Below are 23639 nucleotides of genomic sequence, written 5' to 3'. Positions count from 1 at the left end.
TTACTGTGTTTTACATGTGTGGCATCATTTGTACATAGCAAACCTACACACTCTGTGCTCTTATGATAAAGAAGGAGAGGTAAAGTCACTTGCCCGAGTCCATGTGGCTAATGCCAGTGCCAAGACCAGAACATCCGCTCTTTGCTTCCATTCTCCAAAGTGAAAGTGCTGCATGGCATGGCCCCTGCCTCATGGTGGAAGGTTGACAGCACTGCCCTTAGGGACAGATGTGGGTGCAGCAGCTGTGACAAGGTGGGTGACTTCACTCCCAAGGCGCACCCTTAATCTGTTAGGTTGAGCGGTTAGAAGAGAGTTTCTTAAGCTTTTCACACTCATGATGACGTTGTACTTGAGAAAGGTTTTATGGATGTGATGGTTGATACTGGCTCTCAGCTTTGCTCAGACTTGCCTGGGAAAGAGCATCTGGGCAAGCCTGTATGTGTGTGTGTGTGTGTGTGTGGGGGGGGAATCTAGTTTAGGTTAGCCCCTGGGCATTCCTGTGGGGGGTATCTAGATTAGGTTAGCCCCTGGGCATGCCTATGAGGGGCATCTAGATTAGGTTAGCCTCTGGGCATGCCTGTGTGGGATTTTACTGATTAGATCAATTGAGGTAGGAAGATTCACCCTAAATATATGGATGACATCATTTCATGGCCAACCCATGCCCCAACCTGAATAAGAAAGAGAAAGTGAGATGAACATGGACATTCATACTCTCTGCTTCTTGATTCAGGACACAACATGACCTGTAGCCTCCTGCCTCCACAGCTCTCCTGCCTCCACAGCCCTCCTGCCTCCACAGCCCTCCTGCCTCTACAGCCCTCCTGCCTCCACAGCCCTCCTGCCTCCACAGCCCTCCTGCCTCCACAGCCCTCCTGCCTCCACAGCCCTCCTGCCTCCACAGCCCTCCTGCCTCCACAGCCCTCCTGCCTCCACAGCCCTCCTGCATCCACAGCCCTCCTGCCTCCACAGCCCTCCTGCCTCCACAGCCCTCCTGCCTCCACAGCCCTCCTGCCATGATGGCTCACCCTCACACTGTGAACCAAGTCAGCCCTTTATCCCTTAAATCTGCTTCTTGTCACAGCAAAGAGATAGTAACTAAGACTATGTATAGATAAGTAAAATAAACATTTGCTGATAATAAGAATAAATTTGTATTAAAGAGGTTCCTTGGTGAGCGGTGAGCTTAGAACGTTACCATTTATTAAAGAGGAAAGCAAGTTTGCATACGAATTAGATAGGTATGTTTGTTGATTTTTTTAGTTAAGAATTAAATCTTGGATGCATTTCTGACACCACAAGACACGGGACATAACACAAAATGTTAGAAGTATGTTCACAGGAATTGTTAGGAAGCCTGTCCTAATCTTAAGCCAAAATTCACATGATGATTTTTGTTTAAATCAGACTCAATTCAACAACTCCAGCAATTTAAAACTCAAACATTCGAACATAATCCAGTCCAAAGATATACTAATCTGATATTTACTTGCTAAGTAAGATGGTAGGAAAATATTCAGTCTTCATTTTCCATAATTAAATCGTCATGTCTCTATAGGAGCAAAACACTTTATAAGTACAGTAAAAACACTGCAATTCATAATATAATGTCATCTCGACTCAGCCCGAGTGTCTCAGGCAGCGTTCATTGGACTTCACTGCTGCTGTGTGCTGTGACAGTGTGCACAGTGCATGGAGTGTGCATGTCACGTGATCAGAACCAAGGCTACAGTGAAGCCCCATGATGCAACTCGATGAACAGGTGTGTGCTGCCAGAAGCACCCTGGATTCAGCACATGTTTTAGTTCTTTTTAATTTTTGGTCCTCCCATGTTTAGAAACTTTATACTGTTGCCAAGTTCTTTTGTGACCTTCACATTCAATTAAGCTTCCCTGTATGTGGTCATAACCTATAACCCTAGTTGGAGACTGAGATAGCTGCCGCTAGCTTCTCTAAGTTTTTGATTCACTGAGATGATCATTTCCCTGTAACTTGGATGGAACAATTGTGTTTACAGTGAGGATGGATCCCATAGGTTCCTAGATTTAAATGTGTTGTCCCCAGTTGGTGGAACTGTTTGGTATTAAGGGGTGTGGCCTTGTTGGAGGAAGTGTGTCACTGCGGGGTTGAGTTTTGAGGTTTCAACAGCTCATTCCCAGTTAGTTCTCTCTCTGTCTTGTGTTTATGGATCCAGATGTAAGCTCTCAGCTCCTTCTCAAGTGCCATGCCATGCCATGCCTGCCTGCCTGCCTGCCTGCCTGTTGCCCTGCTCCCTGTCAATGATGGCCATTGACTCTAACGTTTTAGAAGTATGAGCCCCCAGAGTAAATGCTCTCTTTACACCTTGCTTTGGTTGTGGTGTTTAGTCATGGCACTGGAACAGTAGCTGAGCTAGCAATCTGCCCACCCTGTAAGAGGCAGCTAGCAGGAGGAGAATGTGGAGCTGGAGGGTTCCCACCAGGTGGCTGCACTCTGGGCTCTTCAAAACAGAAGGCATGATTTCTGTTTTTGATTGGTGCTGAGTTTGTTTTCTTCTTTCTTCTTCTTCTTCTTCTTCTTCTTCTTCTTCTTCTTCTTCTTCTTCTTCGTCTTCGTCTTCGTCTTCGTCTTCGTCTTCGTCTTCGTCTTCGTCTTCGTCTTCGTCTTCGTCTTCTTCTTCTTCTTCTTCTTTCTTCTTCTCCTCCTCCTCCTCCTCCTCCTCCTCCTCTTCCTCCTCCTTCTTCTTCTTCTTCATCACATGGAAAATGTTAGCATTTAATGAACCTCCCTGACTGACTTCAAGCCACCAGGACACAGGCAGCCCAAGGACCCTTAATCCTCTTCCAGCTGTTCTGCTGAAGAATTTGGCATACATTTCCCATGACAGACTGTACAAGGAGCTTGCCATTCCCCAGAACTTTGTAGTAGCCCTCCGTGCCACATCAACAATGGAAGCAGCTCTAGTCTTGTGTGTGTGTGTGTGTGTGGTGGGGGTTGTTTTGTTTTGTAGCATGAATATGTACCTGCTCACTGACCAGTGTCCACAGTTTACTGAGGCTGACAGTTGGGCACAAGCTTTGGTTCTTCTTTAATTGGAAATGTGTCACTCTAGCTTTTCCAAAGTCACCTGGATGATATTTGTCAAAGTAGCCTCTGGGGTGATGCATCCCTCCAGCATCTCCCAGCCTCCTGGGTACTGGCCGTGCTTATTGATGTGACTGTCGCCAGGCTTACACGGCCCCAGAGTTCCTGGGTACTTCTCAGTCTAGATGGCACAAGAGCAGCCAAAGGGGGAAGGGGAGGCATTACAAAGTCTCCTTGGTTGGTGCTGCTGAACATCAGAAGTGACTAAGTGTGTGGACTCAGCACACGACATGTAAACTAGAACCTCTTCCCAGCTGTCCTGTCTCACCTGGATAATTGACAAGAGATGGGAAAGCCTTAACTTTAGCCATAGTGGTAGCTGTGTCCTGGTGTGTGTGTGTGTGTGTGTGTGTGTGTGTGTCATAGTTATAGGAATATGAACAGACATCAGGAAAATTAAATGAGATGCCATTTTAAATTAAGAAAGCGGTGAATTTAATCATAGACAAATTGAAATGTGTTTCTCTGGTTCTGCTAACAGGGAAAAGGAGTAACTCTCTTGTTGAAATGAAAATGCTTGATTTTAACCATACTGATTCCTGCCATTTTGAAATGTTTGCTCATTTCTATTTGGCAATAGACATGGACATGCTGTAGGGTTTAGTTTGTGTTGTTTGTAACAACAAATACATCCAGACTATTTTAATATGATTGGCAGTTCAAATTGTCACATGATCTGAGCTCCATAGATTCCCTGGGAGTCAGTGTAGCATTTGGGGAAGAGAGAGCCACAGAGACCAGATGATCCAAGGGACATGTCGTCTGTGCAGGGCATGGGAATTGGTAGGCAGGAGCAGAAGGACTCTTAGAAAAGGGAGAGGAAGCCACCAGGTAAGGGCCATTCCTATCGGGCTGTAACCGGCTGTTGTTTTGTTCAGTTCGTCTGGCTATGGGGGTGCTTGTGTACAGGAGGAGGGATTTCGGTGGACTCTGGACTCGTGCTTTCCAAGAAGCTCTTATGAACGTCCCAGCCACCACCCCCTTCCCAGGGGTCCCAGGAGGAGTTTCTGTGCTTTACTGCCATTCTGCAGCACTTATCAATTTTGTATGTGCATCTGCCAGGCCCCTGAAGGATGCAGACTGTACCTTGGCCATGTTTGGATCTGCCTAGGATGGAGGAGGTACCCAGAAAGTGTTGTTGACTTAAACTAAAAGAGGGGGTCTGAGCAGTTTAGGCAGTGCCTTTGAAGACCTTGGTAAGTAAGTGGGATGCTACCAGTTGTGGGATGTACCTACCACCAAAGGGACCCAGAGTCCTTTTCCCCAGTAATCAGATCAGAGAGACATGACGAGTGAGAAGCTTTGCACACTTGCCCACGTGTAGAGAGTGTAGGGACCCAGAATGGAAGACCTTGAGGTAGTACATTTGGAAAGCTTTACCGTGTGACCTCCTAGAGATAGATAGTGGCTGGCAGAGCCCACAGGTCTTCTGTACAGGGGTCCTTCATTGATTCTGTGTGTCAGAAGATGTTTTCGGTGGAGTCTTTTCTTGGTAAATGAACTGTTACTGGCAGTCTTTGTGCCTAGCTAGAGATTTTCCATGTACATTTGACCCCAAGCCAACCCAAACTTGCTTTTATAATTGCAGAATATTAGGAGGTGGGTTTCTGATTTCAGGTTACACGTGATTGGTAGTGGGGGCCAGTGACTACTTCGGTCTGAATTTGTGTGTCTGACTTGCCTTGGTCCCCATGTTTTGGCTGAACCTTCTTTGGCCGTGGCTTTTCTCTCAGCTTCAGACTTACAGCCTTTGAGAGTTAAGTCAGCCGACTTCTTATCTATTGCTGAAGTGCAAATCCTAGGATTAGTGCTGAGTGGACCCTGATGGTGGGTGTGGGTGGGACCTCTGCCTGCCCTGAGCCAATCGCCCAGCTCCCATGCCAACTCCTATAGTTCTTGGAATGAGAGCTAGGGATGCAGGAGTTCCTGGAAAACAGGTAGGACATTGTCACCTGGGGGGTTTGCTGGATGGCAGCGACTCCAATAACCTACTGCATCTAGAATGACTGCGCTCTGCCTGTTGGTAAAGTGTTCTCCCCCCACCTCCCCACCCCCCACCACTGTGCCTGCTGATTCAGGAGACTGCTCTATCAGCCTCCTCTGCTCCTGGCTATGAGGCTTCTCAGAGACCAGATGTCTTTGAGGTTACCCTGCTGACCTCTCCATTTGTCACTTTTGGGCATATTGGGGACAGCTTCCTAAGGCAGACTTCTTTCTACCTGGTGGTTATAGGGTCTCTGGACTACCAAGGCGTCTCAGGACAAAGCATTGCAGAGTCACAGAGGCTCCTGGAGGGACTGTGTCCATTCGCATCATCATAGAGAGGGGCATTGTTTCACCTTTGCCCCTCAGGGCAGCAAGTGACCCTGACAGCATAGCAGGTTAGACATAGAGTAACTTATCTAGTTAAGGGGACAGAGAATCAGGAGAGGTGAATAAGCAGATGATACCAGGATTGGGCTCCAGGGACACAAATGTCATGTAAAATTTGTACTTTTAAACACACACACACACACACACACACACACACACACATGGGGGCAAGGACACACTGATTATTGGAGCCATTTTTTCCATGTAAATGCTCCATTAAACTACCCATGGGGGACCTTTAAGTGCATACTCCATTGGAGTCTGCAGGGGACCAAATTAGCCTTCCCTGCAGCCATCTAGTTTGGAACAGAGGCCACCTGCCAGTGCTTCACCCAGAAGCGTTTTACTGGGGTTGCACTGGGTTATCAAAAGGAAGCAAGTGCATCCAGTGGTACCCAGGGGTCACCTTTCCCCATTTACTATGGAACATCTCAACATACTCATCCCACACATGCCCTGTGACCTCAGGTGACCCAGCCACTTGGAGAAACAGTAGCTGCTCTTAGTTCTTGCTACCCTGTAATGGCTGTCTTTGGGGGGTCTCTACCCTGTAATGGCTGTCTTTGGGGGGTCTCTACCCTGTAATGGCTGTCTTTGGGGGGTCTCTACCCTGTAATGGCTGTCTTTGGGGGGTCTCTACCCTGTAATGGCTGTCTTTGGGGGTCTCTACCCTGTAATGGCTGTCTTTGGGGGTCTCTACCCTGTAATGGCTGTCTTTGGGGGTCTCTACCCTGTAATGGCTGTCTTTGGGGGGTCTCTACCCTGTAATGGCTGTCTTTGGGGGTCTCTACCCTGTAATGGCTGTCTTTGGGGGGTCTCTACCCTGTAATGGCTGTCTTTGGGGGGTCTCTACCCTGTAATGGCTGTCTTTGGGGGTCTCTACCCTGTAATGGCTGTCTTTGGGGGGTCTCTACCCTGTAATGGCTGTCTTTGGGGGGTCTCTACCCTGTAATGGCTGTCTTTGGGGGTCTCTACCCTGTAATGGCTGTCTTTGGGGGTCTCTACCCTGTAATGGCTGTCTTTGGGGGTCTCTACCCTGTAATGGCTGTCTTTGGGGGTCTCTACCCTGTAATGGCTGTCTTTGGGGGGTCTCTACCCTGTAATGGCTGTCTTTGGGGGGTCTCTACCCTGTAATGGCTGTCTTTGGGGGTCTCTACCCTGTAATGGCTGTCTTTGGGGGTCTCTACCCTGTAATGGCTGTCTTTGGGGGTCTCTACCCTGTAATGGCTGTCTTTGGGGGTCTCTACCCTGTAATGGCTGTCTTTGGGGGTCTCTACCCTGTAATGGCTGTCTTTGGGGGTCTCTACCCTGTAATGGCTGTCTTTGGGGGTCTCTACCCTGTAATGGCTGTCTTTGGGGGTCTCTACCCTGTAATGGCTGTCTGTCTTTGGGGGTCTCTACCCTGTAATGGCTGTCTTTGGGGGTCTCTACCCTGTAATGTCTGTCTTTGGGGGTCTCTACCCTGTAATGGCTGTCTTTGGGGGTCTCTACCCTGTAATGGCTGTCTTTGGGGGTCTCTACCCTGTAATGGCTGTCTTTGGGGGTCTCTACCCTGTAATGGCTGTCTTTGGGGGGTCTCTACCCTGTAATGGCTGTCTTTGGGGGGTCTCTACCCTGTAATGGCTGTCTTTGGGGGTCTCTGCGACCTACCAGAAGCTCCCTGTGAAACCTGTGTTTGAATTTTGCCTTGCTTACCAGGTGACTTGTAGTTATCCGGCTGGAAGAGATTATCTAATTCTTTCTGCCCTTTCCCTGTGAGAAAAGGAGGCCAAACCAGGTCACATGCATGTGAGGTCTATCATAATAGCCATCTGTCCCTCTGTCTTGGCCTCTTTCTCCTGTCCTCAGGCATTGTGCCCCTGCCTCTGAGGACACCTGCCACCATTTGTGCATATCCTATTCAACATCAGTAGCCTGGAACCTTGGCCCTGCCACAAGGCACAGGTAGTGGTCAAGTGGCCCCACTCAAATGCAAGTTTCCTTCAACTGGACAAAAACCAAAGGGTCCTGGTGTTGCAGACCATATCAGCAGGGAAGGATACATAATGTTACTTAGTAAAAATATACAATTTGTCCACTTATTCTCTTATAGATTTGGGTGTTTAGCCCACTTATTCATTTACAGCTATTGAGTGTTTAGTAATGGGATCAGCCTTGGGAATCTAATGATGCATGAAGCAGAAATGACCCCAGGCCCTATACACGTGGCCAGCTTTTGAGAGAGACAGTATTAGAGAGGTAATTTTTAAACCTTGTTTTAGGCTGGTAAGTATTATAAATATCTATGATGTACAACATGTTTTAGTATATGGATACATTGTAGAATGAAGGACTTAAGCTAATTAACATACCCATATTTGCCTATATACTTTTTAATGGCAAGAACATTTAGAATCTCCTCTTAGCAAGTTCCTACCCTATTCTGCTTTGTTGTTACTCATGCTGTTGTATGGTTGTTACCCCGAGCTTCCTCCTATCCAAGAGAAGTCCTGGTTTCCCTCCAGCCATGACTCTCTTTGCTTATTTCTTTGCCTTTTGGTAGATGTCACATGCTGGTGAGGTCATGAGTGTTTGTTTGACCTTCTGTGCTTAGCTTATTTCACTGGACATTATATCCTCCAGGTTCACTCACATGTTGCAAGTGATGGCATTTTCTTCTTGAAGAGTATTTTCCTTTATCTGTGCATCTCCGATGCACACATAGGGTAGCCCTACATGTTGACCGTTGTGTGCAGTACTGCTGTGCATTTGGTGGCACCCGTCTCTCTTCAACCTTCTAATTTCATTGCCTTTGGTCATTTCCATCTTGGAGAATTATATATCAAATGGTAGTTCCATTTTAAAGTCTTGGTTGGATCTCATTCTATTTCACATATGAACGTACTAGTTTATAATCTCACCAACCATATTCAAGGATTCCATTTCTCCATGTTTACTAACACTTAATCTTTCCACTTTTGTCTGATAGCCATGGCTATCAGGTATGAAGTGCTATTTAGTTAGGTGCAATTCCATTTGTGTAATTTTTGTATATGATTATATTGTAGCTGTCTTCAGATGCACCAGAAGAAGGCATCAGATCCCATTACAGATGGTTGTGAGCCACCATGTGGTTGCTGGAAATTGAACTCAGGTCCTCTGGAAAAGCAGTCAGTGCTCTTAACTGCTGAGCCATCTTTTGTTGCCTTTGTTTTTGGGGTCATAGTCAAGAAATCTTTATTCAGAGTCAAATGTAAAGAAAATTTACTGTTTATAAAAATTGACAATTTGAGTATTTTTTCCAGATGGTTATTGGTCATTCTTATGTCATATATATATATATATATATATATATATATATATATATATATGTGTGTGTGTGTGTGTGTGTGTGTGTGTGTGTATGTATATATACACATACACATACATACACTCACACACACACACATATATATATATATATACATACATACATACACACATATATACATATACATATATTCATGTATATTCATACATGTATACATATATATGTATATGTATTGCCTACTTGTATCCTTGGGGGGAAATTTTTAAAAAATATTATATTCTTGCTAATGATTTAAGTTCCCTATATATCTTGGATGCTAACCATTTTTCAGCTGTATGGCTTGCAATTATTTTCTTTCATTCTGTTGGTTGTCTATTATTGACACATTTTCTGTGCATAAGCTTTTTAGTTTGGTGCAATTCCATTTATATATTTTTGCTTTTGTTGCCTGTGCTTTTGGTGTCCTATTTAAAAAGTCTTGGCTCAGATCAAATGGAAAGAAAATTTACTCTGTTTTCTCCTAGTAATTTTACTTAGTATTTTAATGTTTAAGTCTTTGATCCAATTTGCTTGGCTGTGTATGTGGTGTAAGATAGAGAGCATGTTTTCTTCTTTTGCCTATGGATGCCCAGTTTTAACAAGAACAATTTTTTAAAGATACTGTCCTTCCCCCATTGTGTGTTATTGGCACCTTTGTCAAAGATCAGTTGGTTGTAAATGTATAGGATTATTTCTATAATCTTTGGTAGAGGGGTAACTTTTTAATAAATTGGCATTATGAATTCTAATAGGGTTTGGTAGGATATACCAGTGGGCTCCAGTTTTGTCTGGGAAGCCAATAAAGGTTTTGCTGAGAAAGTATTATTTAAGTTGAGCCTTGAAGGATAGGTAAAACTTATCTGTTAAAAATGGAGTGGAAAGATGCTATATGAAGAAGAAATATATGTGAATGGTTGCACTCTGGTCCAGGGTCATGCATGGTATGAATTGGTGGCTGAGCGCAGGCTAGGAGAAAACAGCTATGATAGGTGTGTGCTCTGTGCTTCCCCACTCTACAGCACAAGGCTTGTTTTCTATCCTTGTGTCATGAAGCTGTAGCTTCACTCTAAAGAGAGAGGCAAGAACATTGGGTTCAGTGGAACAAACTAGGCAAAGGCATGGTACGTGCATGTGTGAGTGAAATAACAGACTGGTGTGGTGCAGAGTAGAGGGCTCTCAGACAGGAAGCAGAAAAGTTGGAGAGACAAACTGTAAGGTAGAGATACAAGGATGACTTTAACCCTAGGCTGCAGAGAAGATAAAACTTGAGGACCAGTTATTTATTAATTCTAGTACTGTGAACAGACATCATGACCAAGGCATGACCAAGGTTAAATGCTTAGAGAAAGCATTTAAATGGGGGCTTACTTATAGATTCAGAAATTGAGTCCATTGTCATCATGGTAGGGATCATGGCAGTGTCCACGCACGTGTTGGAACAGTAGCTGAGAGCTACATATTGATCTATAGTCAGAGAGAGAAAAAAAACCACTGAGCCTGGGGTAGGCTTTTGAAATCTCAAAGACTTCCCCCACTCTAGTGATACATTTCCTCTAAGAAGGCCATGCCTCCTAATTCTTCCAATCCTTTCAAATAGTGCCACTCACTGGGCCCAGTGGGGTCAGTTGTATTCAAATTATCACAAGGTAAGATGGAGGCAGCCTTTATATCAGGGCATTGACTGTTTTACTTTAGACTTTTTCTAGAAAGAATTTATAATAACTTAGATACATTTTTTTCCTTGTTGATACATATCCTAGGATCAAAACTTGTTGTGTTTTAGTTTTCTTTATGTTTGATCGTATTACTTTATTCTTCACCTTTTTCCTTCACTGTTTTTCTAGTAGCACCCATGAGTATTTTATGGGTGCTGTGTGTGGTGGTAGGTCTTAGAGTTATAAGGACAATAAGGAATGATATTCAAAAACAGGGAGCTAGTACCTGCACATACACAGGCATGAACGGGATAGCTTCCTTCTCACAAGCAAGGAAAACCTTCTCAAAGACATGGGCATGTGGGTGGATGAGCAAAGCCAAGGGGCAAGTGCTCTTGACCTCTGTAGATCTCTTGAGGGCTCTAAGGTTAGTTGCTGAATTTTGCTAAGGAGGAACTAGGTCAGGATGGATGAATAGATGGATACATGCATGGACAGATGGGTGGGCATGTAGACAGACATATGAATGTTGATGCAACAACACACAGTAAAAGAATCCTGAAGAAGAGAGCCAAGTATTCTGGAATCCTTCAGTCCCTGCTAGATGACAGGTTTTGGTTTCTTAAAGGCCTTTTGTAGGGTGAGGTGGTTAGACACTGGAAATAAGTTCAGAAAATGTTGACTTAGAGGCTGTCCCAGTGTTCAGATCATTGTTTAAAAAGGTAGACCATTAGATTTTAGGACTGGGGGAATGGCTAATAGGTGAGAGCTTGTAAGTGGGTAAGGGTAAGTGTGTAAGCAGGGAAACCCAAGTTTGATCCCCAGAACCAATGTGAAAAATCTAGGCATTTTGATATGCACTCGTGTTCCTAGGAATTGGTAGGTAGAGATAGCTGGATTCCTGGTGCTCTGTAGCTAGCAAGTCCCTTGATATGTTCTAAGGCATAAAACAAGGTGAACAGCTCTTAAGGAAGAGTAACATTTGAGATTGGTCTCTGACTTCCACATGTGTGTGTGTGTACACTGCACCCATATGTACATGCATCCACAACAAACCCACAGCTATACTACAAAGAAGAGCTAGATTTGAGCCTATATTTCCCTGATAGTTTAAAGTGTCATAGGAGACTTGGACCTTATATAAAGTGGTTTCAGGTGATGCCCTTCTAAAGGGCGGTTTGACTGGCATTGCTCAATAAGGATCTCTGCCAGAGAAAAGAAAGCACTGCTGGGGGCAGACAGAGAGGGTTGGAATCATGGAGTCTTCCTGTTTCACAGGGTGGGTCACATTTGTGATACAGCCTTTGATCTGGCTTTGTGAAGAAGGATTAGCTCATTTCGAATCTAGAATCTTCTCACCTACCCCTTCCCCAACTTCTCCTGTCTTTCCTTTGCTGTGGCACAGTCTTGGTTTTCTCTTCTGTCTCTGCTACAAACTTCTATGCTTCTGTGCTGCAAGTCATTTGGCTTCTGTACCTTCAAACTCTTTTCGGTGTTTTCTGGCTTCCTTCTTACCTTCCTTTTCAAATTCATTTTTTTTTCTTCATATAAACAATCCATTTGAAGGGGGATAATTGTCACACTTCCTCATTTTTTATTTGACCAAAATAATAATAACCCTTAATTTTTTTAATGTAGAGGTACTCTTGTCTCTCAGGAGTCTTTGGCAATGTCAGAATTGGGAGTGGATGTCCCTAGTTTATAGGACAACTGGTCTACCAGGTTGTGCTTGTTCATTTGGCATGTGACAGAATTTCTGTAACAACCATTTTTATAGCAAGCTTCTCTTTTTTATAACTCATTCCATCAAGTAATTCATTAAAGATTTTGGAAAGAGTAACCAACATTTTTTAAAAGGAGGGTGAGGAGAGGAAGGGAGGATTATAAAAATATACCCAGACCCTTCAACCATTCAGATACACTAATGTCCCTCATATTATTGTGGCACAGTTACGTATAAATAAAAGGCAGAGCGTGTTTGGTAGGTGTACTCTCTGTTCTTTATCTTGTTTTTCTACTCTGAAGTATGATGCTGTCTTGACGTAGGGATGGAACTGCTATGAATATTGATGGCATGGCAGCCAAAGCTTTTTTCCTGTCTGGCCTAGTAAATAAAGCTGAGAGGATGAAAGGGAAGAGGAATTTTCAAGACAGTGTGCTGTTTTTAGATTATCTTGTTCTCTTAGAATTAGGAGTCTTGAAAACATATTGATGATGTACATTTGGTGGTAGGGACAGCTCTGAGTAAAGCAGGTGGATATTTCAGAAATATGGGCCTCTGGTTTAAAGTCACAGAATAATAATTCCTCCTCCTCCTCTTCTTCCTCCTCCTCCTCCTCGTCCTTTGAGTTTTTTAGAGTTTTCGCTCCTTTTTGGATCTCTACATACCTCCCAGTGAATCGTCAAACCCTGACCCTCACTGTATTAATCATATTGTGAATTGGGTGCTGGGTGGTGTGTCCTCATGTTCCTATGAGGACATCCACTCAAAGATACAGCAGCAGCAGGAGGAGGATAACAAACACAGCAGCAGCTCTGTAGGTCTGCATCTGACCTGTCAGGTCATGGTGCATAGGCTGCCTTGGGAGCACCTTCAAGGCAGCTTAGCCCAGAGGATCTGACTGTGTGAGGGGAATGGGGGCAGGGGTGGGAAGGATGACCAGATGGTAGAGGGAGGGGTACACAGGATGAGCCAGCAGAGAACTGAATCTGTTCGAAGGACCAGGAGGCATGAATAGGTGGGGACTGGGTATGAGTTAGTGCTTTAACATCATAAGCATCCTGATTCTGGTTAACTCAAAAGAACTTCTTAGACGGTTGTGATGCTGTTCCAAGGATTCACAGAGCACTGGATGGCAGGTTTAGAAATTACAGGAGCCAGGGCTGGCTAGGTGTCTTAGCAGGTAGGAATGCTTGTTGCCAAGACCAAGACCTAAATTCAATCTCCTTATCAAATACAGTGGAATGAGAGAACTGATGCCTCCCCATGGCCTCCATATGTATATCTACACACACACACAGATGCACATGCACACGCATACACATACATATACACACATACATATAAACATGGATGAACATACACACACACAGATGCACATGCATACACACACACATATACACACATACACATAAACATGGATGAACATGCACACACACACACGGATGCACATGCACACACATACACACACATATACACACATGCACATACACATGGATGAGTATGCACACACATACACACACACAGATGCACATGCACACACATACACACCACACATACACACACATATACACACATGTACATACACATGGATAAATATGCGCACACACACACACACTCTGAATGTTAAGGGCCAAGAATGTTCTAGGGTTAAGGTCGGCAAAACTGATCTGGCTTTTCTATAACCAGGGAGGACTAAAAAAGGTGGGTGCTGTCTTGGATGCACAGGCTGCAGTTGGTTATTACCCTGGTGGCCCAGAGGGAAGATGCTGGCGACAAGCCATGAGAAAGCTCTGTCCTGGGGCAGCCAGAGACAGGAGCCAACTGTCTAGCCGCAGAGGCCTGCATCCTAGTTGTAGTGAAGACAACACTTCCATTGAAATGCAGAAGAGGCTGTAGCTACTGCAAGCCAATGTGTGCGTAGACATGTTACATTTTTAGGAAGGCAGGCCTGTTGGAGTCATCCTGCAATGAATATTTTAAAAGAGGATTTCCAAAATAAGAAGTTCCTATCCAGAAGCATTTCCTTTAAACAGCGAACATTTCCATCTGTAAATCCACATCTACAATAGTGGTCACACAGTGTCTGCCTTCTTTTGTGTGACCATGGGGAAAAGAAAGGGCCCAGGAGCTGTGGCTGAGACCCTTGGCTTCAGCACAAGTAGGGAAGCGCTCTTATGCTAACTCTGGATTTTAGAGTTTCTCTCTGTATGTGTTTAAAACTCCTGTGAACCCTTCCAGGCCAAACTTTGCAAGGATGGCACTGGAGTTGGGAAGTTTTTAAATACTGGTTCCTTCTGGGGTACCTGGCATCTGGAGGAAGAGCTCACTGTTTCCTGAGCCATATTTACTATAGCCTTCTGTAGTAGCCATGTTAGTTAAGTGAAGTCCATGAGTCTACCCTAAGGATGAGAGTAGCTGAGGACTCTAGAGCCCACAGAGAAAAGTTCTCATTCTTGAGATTTTGTTTTGTTTTGTTTTGTTTAAGTAGATTAAAGCCAGAGAATGCTGGTCGGTTACTCATGGCCCTGTCCATTGAGTTTCTATAAAATTTATAGAAAGAGCCTATGTGTTTAGACTTGTTGACTGAGGCATCCTCAATTGCTTGGGGGGTAATGTGGGTTGGAGTTGGAGAGGTTCTAGCCATCAGGCAATGCTGCAGATGTATGTGGCAATCAGATGGGAGCAGACATGGTAACTGAGATAAAGGCGGAGCTGTATCTCCAGGAGGCTGGTTAGGAAGGAGCCCATTATTGGTGACAGCCATGAAGAGGAGACATGCCAGTATTAGGCATCTGAGATCCCTGCCCTTTTCCCTGTGCTGAGGGCAGTCAGATCAGAATAAGATGTCAGAGGAAAACCCAAGAAAAAAATAAGGGTGAAGTCCATTATGCATCTGTTCTCCCAGACAGTGTGTTCTGTGCAGAAACCACTGTCAGAATGCTTGTTTCATCCTGGTGCTTTTCTGGGCCTGATCTGGCAATCTTGGAGAAAACATGCTGTGTTGTGCAAATGTGTGCAAATAGAAAACATGCCCATGATGTCCCAGGCAGGCTCACTGCTCATGCATCAGGGCAGGTGGCAAGATGCAGTAATGCAGCCTGGAATGACAGTACTTAACACTTAGCTGCTTATGAGAAATTCAGCATCAAAGTTGAAATGTTTTCCTGGTCCACATGCAGGGTAGTGATTCTAGTTCTCATGATAACATTGTCTGTGTGTGTGTGTGTGTGTGGTGGGGGGTGCTTCTGTCTTTGAGCTGTTGATTCTGATCATTGATTCTTTCTTTCTCCACCCTTGGTGTGTTCATTTCTCTTTACAGGAAAAAGTAGAATATGCCTTCCTGATTATTTTTACAGTGGAGACATTTCTGAAGATTATAGCGTATGGACTGTTGCTGCATCCTAATGCTTACGTTAGGAATGGATGGAATTTACTGGATTTTGTTATAGTAATAGTAGGGTAAGTCCTTGGATTGGGGAAAACGTTTATCTGGGGAATGGAGGTGAGGGCTGGATGGTAAAGGGAACACAAGCCTTCTTGGGGGAGGTGGTTATTCTTATGCCCGTGATGGCATCAGGATCTAGCAGGGGTTCTTTTAATGCTGACAGGGCTGCTGTCAATCCCTGGGCAGAGGCCTGGGTGAAGAGCTCTCATGATTGGTGTGCTTGGGGAAGTCAGTGACAGGCTGTTAGAGGAAGTCTCGGCTGCTAATGAGAGATGATTCACCTCACAGGGCCTCAAGTCTCCACAAATAGACCTGCCTGGCTGGTGGGTGGAGTCAGGTGAATGCAGCTCCTAAAAGCTAGCACCCTGCTAGTTAAAACCATGTGCATCATATGATAGAGCCTTCCTTGCTGTGTGGTGCGCTGCTGGTTAACATCCCTTGAGCAGAGCTATTCTGTTTTTATGCGGAGTTGTGGGAGAAACCTTGGCATGCCACTTTCCCATTTTAAATAACAAAACAAGCGTCTGAATAATGTCACATATCTGGCATAAAATAAAATAAACTGGAAGATGCAGAGAAGCAGGTGTTCTTTTAATACCCTCTTGTGAGAGGAAGATGCTGGTAGACTTAGTTAAAGAAGTATGTTACCATGAAAAATAGAGGTCTGTGTTGCCCCATTCCTTCCACACCCTGAGTTGTGGCCAGCAGAGGAAACACAAATCAGTCTTTGGAGCAAACGTCCACCAAGGGAGACAAGGTCTCCCTTGTTTTGGGACTCCTTACCTGGGCTGTGCTGTAAGTTACCCCTAAAATTAGAAATACTCTCTTGTTTCCATCAAGAGAGCTCTTAAAAGATGTGTTTGTTTTTACTTTATGTATGTGATTATTTCACCTGCACAGATGTCTGGGTATTTCATGCATGTCTAGCCTCCATGGGATCCAGCAGAGGGTGTCAGATCCCTCAAACTGGAATACCGTGATTTTGAGTCACTGTGAGGGGACAGGGAATCAAACCCGAGTCCTCTGTAAGAGTAGCAAGTGCTCTTCACTGCTGAGTCCTCTCTCCAGTTTTGAGAGAGCTTTTAAAACCATCTCTCTGCCATCCTCTTTGTGGCTTTATTCAGTTGCCGTTTGCAGGCGAGCAGCTTGGTTATCTTCTGGATTATCTGTATCCTGATTCCTCTGGGTTTTCATTGGAGATGACTTTTTCTGTCTGTTTGGAGAGCAGCTTAAGGTTGGGGGGGGTGTCCTTTTACCCCAGGGAATGAAAATAAGGCCCAAAGTGGTGGCCCACTGGATGGTTCTACTTACCAGGAAGAAAGTTAGCTTTTATAAAACCTCCCATTGTACATTGGCACCTATGTGTGTATTGCAGAAATAATGTATCCAAAATGAATAGGTGGCAGATAGGCGTTAAGGCAAATGCCTCCTCTTGTTTGGAACACCTGTCACGGACTGGCAAACTGGAGCCTTGGATGTCTTTGTTCTGGGAGAGTCTGTGCCTTTCCTGCCACTGGATTTTTATTAGAATAGAGAATGGCGATACATAGCTTCACTTCTTATGTCCCCATGTCCCCATGTCACCTTAGCTTTTTCTCTGCTGGAACATTTTGCCCAACCAGAACAGCACAGGAAGAGGGAACAGAGCCAATATGGCAGTCTTACCAAGTTTAAGAGATAAAACTCCAGGAGACCTGAGTAACATGAATGGGAAGGGAGAGAACTAGTTGAGAACTGGAGAGGGGAGAGCCCTGTACCTGGGCCTTGAGGTCCACAGGAGTCTCAGCTGAAACTGAGCTCTGGTCCACGAGGCCAAGCACAGAAGTGTTAGGGAAAAGAGAAATACAGGGTGCAGGAACTATGAGATAAATAATAACCAGTTTCCTAAGACTAAGCGGTGCTTGTGATCCAAATACCCAGAGTAAATCACTGTATTGAACATTGTGGACTGTTAATAAACTAAAGGGCCTTTTTTAGTAGATTCGGCCTAGATCTAGACTATGGCTTGGGAAACCATGAGCAGGGGACCAAATCCTAGTTCATCTGGCCTGCCACTGATTTTTATAAATAAAGTTTTATTGTAACATAGCTGCACTCATTTGTTGTCATCATTGAATGGAAAAGTCCACTGTCTTAGCCCTTTATGGAAAAACTGTGCTATCCCTGCTGTAGAATAAAGACTCTTTGAAAACAGTGTTTGAGAAGGAGCCTGAAGGAGAGAGAACTGATAAACAAGTAACTTAATTACATGTAAAAACGAACAAACAAACAAAAACCACAAAACCCCTAAACTTTTCAAAGGAAAAATAAAATCTAAATACTTAGATGATCATTCTAAGTACCTCACCTGCACTGAGGTAATACTAGATATAAGAGGGAGTGTGACCCCTAAAAGGAGGAAATTCTATGACTAGAAATAGACCCAGAAGTTACAGAGACAATGGCAAGGAACTTCACAGGCATCTAAAAACAGCAATTACGAATTTGTTTGTGGACATAAGGGAACATAAGACTATAGTGGAGAAAGATGGAACAATGAAAAAGGGACACATGAGACTTGAAGGACTGGAAGGTGTGTCTGAAATGAAAACATTCCTTAGATTTGCTCACTAGTACATCAGGCAGTGCTAAAGAGGAACACATCAGGGGACATGAAGATGTAGCAGTAGCAAAAATAATTAAGGAAATGAATACCACCTCATGGACTTGTGAATTGCCAAATGTTCTAAAGTGTGCATTTGGAATATTAGGAAAGAAAGACTGGAGAGCTGGCTCAGCAGTTAAGAGCACTATCTGCTCTTGCAGAGAACCTGGGTTTGGTTCCCAGAACCCATGTGGTAGCTCACAACCATCTATAATTCCAAGATCCAGTGGATTCATGCTCTTCTGGTGTCTGTGGATACCTACACACACATGGTGCACATAAAACACATACAAGTGTGTACATACATACACACCCCAAATATACCAGTAAATCGTTTTTTGAAAGGAGGAGAGAGAAAAAGAAAGCCCCTGAGGAAATGGTTCTAAATGTTCCAAATAGGATGGAAAATGAACTCAGAAGTTCACGATGCCTGGCAAAGCTTGATCAGAAACCACAGAGAAAGGCCTATCACAACCACAGTCAAAAGTGCTTTAAAAAAAAAAAAAAGTCATGTCAGGCCTTTCAAGAGCTGTACAAGCCAGAAGACAATAGACACACCCTCAGAGTCCTGGGGAAATGTCGGCTTAGAGTTCTCAACCAGTGAAATTCCTTCCAAACCCAAGTCAAAATGGAAACTGTTATAGACAAACCAAAATGGAGACTTTATGACTGACAGACTTCTTGCACCTCCAAAAATGCTTAAAGACAGCTTTTCAGGTTGAAATAAAAATGACACCAGGTAGAAATGAAGAGCCACCCAAAAGAAATGAGGTATTCCAGACTGGATGGATTTAAAGATATTTATTCTCATTTTAAAATCTCTTTTAAGGTAATTATCTAAAAACAAAAAAACAAAAAACAATAAAATAACATTGTGACATTTCTACCTTTGGTAGCAGTAAAATACCTTACAGTAGTGCAGAGGACAGAGAGAGCATTGTAAGGCTGTGGTGCAATGTACATACAGAACCTAGAATGATAAGATGCTGTATGAAGGTAGGTCATGCACAATTAAAAGTGCAGATTATAAACCCTGGCACCCAGACTTGCAAACTACCCACCCTCCACTCCTGAGCCTAGCGATGTCTCTAGAGGAAGCCCATTTCCCCACACTAGCAAAGTATTTTGACACCTATTTTGGCAAATAAAGTTTTATTGAAACCCAGCTATACTTGTATGTGTAGCTGTTTGATCTACTTGACATTTAATGACAAAGTTTCTTTGTTAGCCCAGAGATCCAGCAGTCTGCAAATCCTAAAATACTTACTCTCTCCCTTCACAGAAGACTTCTGTTGACACTTTCCTACTGAGCAACTAGGAACAAGAAACTTTAGTTGTTGATATCAAGACAATAAAGGAGAGAGACACAACAAGAACAAAAATCAATTCAGGAAAAAGTAAAGAAAAAACAAAGTAAACAGAAAACAAATAGCAAGATAGAATGTTTAACTCAGCAGAGCCCTAATTAATCCATGAGTTTATCAGATTATCAGATGTAACCCCCCCCCCCCCCCCGCAGCTTTCCAGTGTCTCTTTAACCTTCTCTAATGCAAAAACAAGTAATTTGTGAATCAAAGCACAGAAAAGGCAGCTAGAGGGGCCATAGCAATAACCAACAGAGTAGATGTTATAAAAAAGGAGCTACCCGGCATGCAAAGTGAAAGATTTCATAATGATAAAGGGTATATTCCAAGAAGATATAAGAATCCTCGTTGTTCAAATGTCTGATAACAGAACTTCAAAGTGCTTGAATGAAACACTCTCAGAACTGAAGGAAGAGTGGAAGGGCATCTTTATAGCTGTGTACCCCAGTTCTCAGTGCTGGAGTATGGCTAGGACCTGTCCATGGGGGACCTGAAAATTCCAGCAGTCACCCTGACCTTTCCAAAGGATTCCCTATCTATAAGAGCAGCATACACATTCTTTTCGCATGCATATGAAGTGTTCATCAAGAGAGTTAATATTCTGGGCCACAAAATAAATCATAGTGAATTTAAGACTAAATTCATACAGAATCAAGTTTTCTGAATGAACCTGACAATGTTCCTGGATTAAAATTCTCTTTAAAAGCATAGACATGTCTATATATTAGCCACGGGCAGTTAGAAAACAAAACATTTAAATGTTACTATTTACAATGTCACCAAAGCTATGAAATATTTAGGTATGGATAGTTTGCTGAAATGGCGAAGTCTTCACGGGAGCAATCAAAGAAGAGCTGAAGAGAGAGTATGACACCATGCTCATGTGTTGGAAGAATTAATGACCTTAGGTTTCTACTTCTTCCCAAATCAAGGTATAGATTGAATCCTAATCTAAATATTGTCAGGGTTTTGAAAAATTCACAAGACTTTTCTAGCATCTGTATGAAAATTAGAGAGACTCTAAGTTGGCCAAAGAAATCTTTAAGAACAAAGCTGGAGCCTGATCTTATGGCATGCTCTAGTGTTATTGGAGTTAATATTGATGTTAGGAGTTGACATAAAGATCAATGGAATCAAATAGAGCCATCTAGAAATAGACCCATGTGCATGCCACCAATTGATTTTAGAAAAAGATGCCATGATGATTCAATGGCACGAGGAAACTTTCCAGTAAACAGCATGGAAACAACCATTTGTCATTGTGAAAGACTAGCCTTACCTCAGACTGTATGTTGCCTTCATACAGACCATAGACTTATTTACAATTCAAAACTATAACATTTCATGGGGCAGATACTGTATAAAGCCTGTAGGCAGGCAAAGCTTTCTAAGGCATAGGTGCTGTCAGTGAACTCCTTAAAATTCCCATACAAGTGGAGGAGGCTCAGAAGATGTTCAGTCAAGATGTAGTGAGTTCGAGGCCAGCTTGGGACATGTGTGATTCTATCTCAAAGAACAAAGAGGCAGAAAACAGCGCCTATCAAAGAGACCATGAAAAGATTAAACTCTATCAAAACTTAAATCTTTTCTTCAAAAATTAGTGTGAAAAAAAATGAAAAAAAATCATTTCCCATAGGGCAAAGAGAAAAGAAGGAAGTCAGTTAGTTCTTGGTCTAAAATATATATTTGGCATGCATACAGACAAAACTATTCAAGAATAGAATATACTAAGGGATGGGCAAAATAACTGAGTGGATCTTCATTTAAAAAAAATGGCTGTCCAACAAGACCCTCAACATTGTTAGTAATTAAAGAAATGGTAATTAAAACCACAGTAACAGCACTGTGCCTACCAGGACTGCTGGTTGTAAAGAGACCAGAGATACCAAATGGGAGCCAACACATGGGGAAATTGAAACTCTCATAAACCTTTTCTAAAACTGGAAGTGATAACACCCCTTAGAAAGATTCTTGAGAATTCTTCCAGTTTCTGTCTGCACCAGGAGCTGTTCCTGGTCCACAGCATTCTATACCCAAATACCATAGCAGGGAGAGAACAGATCTCCCAGGAGTGCTGACAAACCTGAACACACATAAGACCACTGCTTCTGTTCAGAGGGACCCACCAGGAGCCCTCAGGACACATGCACCAAGGAACTGCTAGGGGCAGGATACTTCCAGTTTCTGTATGTGCCAAGAGCTGATCCTGTGACTCCATACCCAAATACCACCAGGAGAGAGCTGGTCTCCCAGGAGTGCCAAAACAACTGTGAGCACAGGTAAGACCACCACTTCTGCTCAAATTCCTAGCACAAGAGGGACCCACCCAGAGCCATCAGAACACAGGAGCCAAGGAACAGCCAGGGACAGGATCCTTCTGATTTCTCTCTGCACTCCAGAGCTGACCCTGTGCCACAGCTCTCCATACCCAAATTCCTCCCTAAGACAACTGATCTCCCAGGAGTACTGACTCACAGGCTTGCAGGAGGGACAAGGCACAGTCAGAGACAGCAAGACCAGCTAACACCACAGATAACCAGATGGCGAGAGGCAAGGGCAAGAACATAAGCAACAAAAACCAAGGCTACTTTGAATCATCAGAAACCAGTTCTTCTATCACTGAAAGCCCTGGATACCCCAACACACCAGAAAAGCAAGACTCTGATTTAAAACCACATCTCATGATGATGATAGAGGACTGTAAGAAGGACATAAATAACTCCCTTAAAGAAATACAGCTAGAAGCCCTTAAAGAGGAAACACAAAAATCCCTTAAAGAATTACAGGAAAACACAACCAAACAGGTGAAAGAATTGAACAAAACCATCCAGGATCTAAAAATGGAACTAGAAACAATAAAGAAATCATAAAGGGAGACAACCCTGGAAATAGAAAACCTAGAAAAGAGATCAGGAGTCATAGATACAAGCATCTCCAACAGAATACAAGAATTAGAAGAGAGAATCTCAGGTGCAGAAGATACCATAGAAAACATTGGCACAAAGAAAATACAAAATGCAAAAGCTCTTAACCCAAAACATCCAGGAAATCCAGGACATAATGAGAAGACCAAACCTAAGGATAATAGGTATAGAAGAGAGTGAAGATTCCCAACTTAAAGGGCCAGTAAATATCTTCAACAAAATTATAGAAGAAAAATTCCCTAACCTAAAGAAAGAGATGCCCATAAACATACAAGAAGCCTACAGAAATCCAAATAGATTGAACCAGAAAAGAAATTCCTTCTGTCATATAATAGTCAAAACACCAAAGGCACAAAACAAAAGAAAGAATATTAAAAGCAGTAAGGGGAAAAGGTCAAGTAACAGAGGCAGACCTATCAGAATTATACTAGACTTCTCACCAGAGACTATGAAAGCAAGAAGATCCTGGGGAGATGTTATACAGACCATAAGAGACCACAAATGCCAGCCTAGGCTACTATACCCAGAAAAACTCTCAATTACTATAGATGGAGAAACCAAGACATTCCATGACAAAACCAAATTTACACAATATCTTTCCACAAATCTAGCCCTACAAAGGATAATAGATGGAAAATGCCAACACAAGAAGTGAAACTACAGCCTAGAAAAAGCAAGAAAGTAATCTTTCAACAAACCCAAAAGAAAATAGACACACAAATATAAAAATAACATAAAAAATAACAGGAAGCAACAATCACTATTCCTTGATATTTCTTAACATCAGTGGACTCAATTCCCCAATAAAAAGACATAGACTAACAGACTGGATATGTAAACAGGATCCAGTATTTTGCTGCATACAGGAGAGACAGTGTCAAAGACAGACACTACCTCAGAGTAAAGGGCTGGAAAACAAATTTTCAAGCAAATGGTCCCAAGAAACAAGCTGGAGTAGCCATTCTAATAGCGAATAAAATCAACTTTCAAACAAAAGTTATCAAAAAGGATAAAGAAGGACACTTCATACTCATCAAAGGAAAAAAAATCTACCAAGAAG

General features: G+C 43.1%; 1 protein-coding gene across 13 annotated transcripts in view; it reads left to right on the top strand.

Moving 5' to 3' along the window:
- The window catches only part of Cacna1d (calcium voltage-gated channel subunit alpha1 D), a 322551-nt gene that overhangs the window by 149303 nt on the left and 149609 nt on the right, over positions 1-23639 (top strand). For all 13 annotated transcript variants that reach the window (XM_085828488.1, XM_085828485.1, XM_021182194.2 and 10 more), the window contains exon 4: positions 15522-15661. In XM_085828488.1, the coding sequence (XP_085684614.1) occupies positions 15522-15661 (140 nt within the window). The remainder of the gene's footprint in view (positions 1-15521; positions 15662-23639) is intronic.

This window comes from Mus caroli, unplaced genomic scaffold, assembly GCF_978045245.1.
Source record: "Mus caroli unplaced genomic scaffold, Mus_caroli_1 scaffold_12, whole genome shotgun sequence".
NCBI lineage: Eukaryota > Metazoa > Chordata > Mammalia > Rodentia > Muridae > Mus > Mus caroli.
This window is presented reverse-complemented; position numbering and strand designations above follow the sequence as displayed.